General features: G+C 40.8%; 1 protein-coding gene across 1 annotated transcript; it reads right to left on the reverse strand.

Annotated features, from left to right (window-relative positions):
• Positions 1 to 6: 6 nt before the first annotated feature.
• On the reverse strand, positions 7 to 2860 carry LOC116398713 (protein lin-54 homolog). Its single transcript, XM_031875254.1, has 2 exons — positions 2765 to 2860; positions 7 to 1030 (listed from the first exon to the last, which is right to left on the reverse strand). The coding sequence occupies exon 2, from the start codon at positions 1008 to 1010 to the stop codon at positions 177 to 179; it is 834 nt and encodes a 277-aa protein (XP_031731114.1). The 5' UTR covers positions 1011 to 1030; positions 2765 to 2860; the 3' UTR covers positions 7 to 176.
• Between the last annotated feature and the right edge of the window lie 260 nt (positions 2861 to 3120).

Consider the following 3120-nt stretch of genomic DNA (forward strand, 5'->3'; position numbering starts at 1 on the left):
CTTACTATACTACACTGATTCATCCCTTACTATACTACACTGATTCATCTCTTACTATACTACACTGATTCATCTCTTACTATACTACACTGATCCATCTCTTACTATACTACTATTACTACACTGATTCATCTCTTCTCCAAACACCAATCTGTGTAATATGTGGTGGCAAGTTATCAAATGCTTCCAATATTAAATTGTGAAATAATATCATTAATGTGCTTAAATGTTGCACAATAATACAAAACAATCCATGATACCTGTACGGTCTTCAGCTGCTGGGCCTGTAATGTGGTCAACTGGTTCCCAACACTCCCCATCACCGGCTTCAGCTCCGACCTCCCACCAATAGTCACCACTTTAAACTGCGTCGCTTGAGTTTTGTTGTCTCCTAAAGTCTGTGAAATGCCCGGCTTGCCGCCTGTGTGTGGTAACTGCAACACTATCGGTTGCCCCGACTTTCCTATGGTTGTAACTAAAAGTTTTTGTCCTTCCTGCTTGATGACCTGGGGCGAGTTACCGGCAGACCTTGCTGCTTCTGTGGCTTGAGCTGAGGCCACCTTGTTGAGAATGATCTGGTGGTTAGCGGCAGAGATGGTAAACGGAGCCGTGAGCCTCTGTAACCCACTCGTAGAGATACTAGTCCCGGTCAAACTATCTGTAGTTTTGGTAGCGGCTACGGAAGTAGCCATGGCTGGTTTGAAGGTGAGAAGGGATGACGATGAGCTGGAAATTGAGATAGGAAGCTGACTCCCGGAGCTGATGCTGAGTGTGGCGTTTGTGGTGGTGGAGAGAGCCTTAGTGTGTTCTGCCGAAGTGGCATTTGAACAGAGGCTCAAGTGTTCTGAAGCCATGGGCGTATCCGTTTCCATCGGGACCGGCGTGTCATCGCTGGGCTCTGACTGGACCACGCTGCCTCCTGGTTGGGGGTGAGGGATGTCCTCTATGGCCTCAGTATCCATGATCTCATCAGGAAGGAGGCTGTTGAGCTCTGGCGACACCACATCCATGATTGCAAAGTCTCAGCTCTCTGTCAATCACAAGAGATCAATGAAATAATTATGTGTCAAGGTTTTATTTTCAACTGAACACAAATTGTTGATAAATACATTGGAAGCTCTAGAAAACATAGTATTATTATTTTTGAATCATGTAAATGCACTTATTTTAACCAGATTTGGAAGAAATATGCATTTCCTGCACTAAATGGATCGTGGTGCCTGATGCACACAATGTGTCACAGACAATATGTATATTTTACATACAGTTCATGCATTTAATTGCAATAAACAAAAATTAGTTATTCATTTCTGGTGTATTGCTCTCAATTTGCTCTACATAACTAATAAATATGCATAACTGGACAATGGCTATTGCAAAAGGCTTTGCAAGAAAAATAAACAAACAAGGCAGTGAAAGCAGTATTCACATTTTTTAAAAAGCCCATTTTTGATAACTTTATGCAGGTACCTGTATATAAATTAATCAGTAATCACTTGATATTTAATCAACGAGTCACATTTTTGAATGACAGCTGATGCTGGGTTAGCTAGGCCGCAGCCATCATCTTTGTCCTGCTGCACTCTGCTCAACAATAATCCACCGAAACACACACACAAACCCTACCCACCCCACACACACACACACACAACACACACACACACACACAGACACAGCTAACTGCTCGTGACCCGGATGAAAGCTACCAAAAGAAACTGGGTTGTTTTGTTTGACATAAACCAGAAGTGATCCCAGTTGGGTCAAAGAGTGAGAAGAAGAAGAAAAAAACCCCGACAAGCTGTTTGCTGGCTGCGTTACTATTTCAGGCCGGGGTTGGATTTCGAAAGATCCGCCATTTTTACCTCGTCATCAACTCTGTTAGCTCTCCGGCTAACACTGAGCACTGAATGCTAATTTATATTACTTCCTCTAAGCACTTACCCACAACGAAACAGTAAAGCTAGCGTGCATTGAAGCTAAAATAAATACTTGATGGTAACAGTGGGCTACTAGCAAGAAACTAACTCTTAAAGCAGACTCTGTAAACAATGCTAGCTTTCAATAATTCCTCCTGTCACTTGAGACATCCATCTGGATGATAACATTTAAGGTCCAACAATGCACTTAACACACACCTATATAGGTTATATACCTAACGGTATGTGTAGGGTATGTTTATGTGTATACTGGTAAAGGTAGCATAGCCTAATCAGTCATAAATGACATTTAAGTCGAAATAAACTTACCAGATCCGCTTCTAAAAAAACAGAAACGACGGATTCAATATGAGGTTTATGGAAACAACTAAAGGCATAAAGCAGCTACCGTTAACGTGTGCTATCGTGATGTTTTGACAGCACACACCAGAAGGAAAAGACACAAGTCGCTTTAAAACAACTCTAAATACGCGTTTCAGCTAGTATCTGGAACTTATTAAGCATAACATTAGCCCCATATTGTCTTTAAATTGTCTGTTAATTCAAGCCGAATGTTCTGTCAGCATGCATACTTCAGTAATAAGTCAGTACCAGAGAATATCCATGTATATGCGCTCTTTATTTCTGTGTGACCATCGTAATCATCCTCATTATGAGGGACAACTGTACTAGCAAACTTGGCTGAGCGTGCTAACACCTAAGCTAGCTAGCTAGCACAACATTATGTCTCAACATTCAACACACTCGTTAAAAAAGTGTTGCGGCCCTTCTGCTGTGAACGCGGTGAAGAGAACCGTAGGAGTGGGTCAACGATCAGTCGCGCTTACCCGGAGATTTGTGTACGCTGGGCAACGTTTCCAGTTAAAACGAGGAAAAAGAAAAAAGGCGATTGTTCAAAATACCGCGCCGAGCGCCATTCCTCCCTGACATTTCACAAGTAGGCCACGCCCTCCGCGTTCTACGTTACTGCTACGTCATCCATAAAGGCGCAACACAACTTAATCGACAATTTTGTATTTTGTTGTTTTTTAGTTTATAATATCCTATTATTTTATAGAGTTTTTGTTAATACGAATTAATAAAATAAATAATCTTTTTTTTTTATTTAAAAGAAAGAAAAAAAAATAAAAGAAAAAATAAAATCCACCCATAAAAAAAAAAAAAGTTATTTAAATTTTTTTTG

Source organism: Anarrhichthys ocellatus, unplaced genomic scaffold, assembly GCF_004355925.1.
Source record: "Anarrhichthys ocellatus isolate YVR2014 unplaced genomic scaffold, GSC_Weel_1.0 scaffold87, whole genome shotgun sequence".
NCBI classification, from domain to species: Eukaryota; Metazoa; Chordata; class Actinopteri; order Perciformes; family Anarhichadidae; genus Anarrhichthys; species Anarrhichthys ocellatus.

What these genes read in the sequence shown, in the direction of transcription:
- LOC116398713 (XM_031875254.1), bottom strand. Translation starts at nt 1,010, where the DNA reads ATGGATGTGGTGTCGCCAGAGCTCAACAGCCTCCTTCCTGATGAGATC.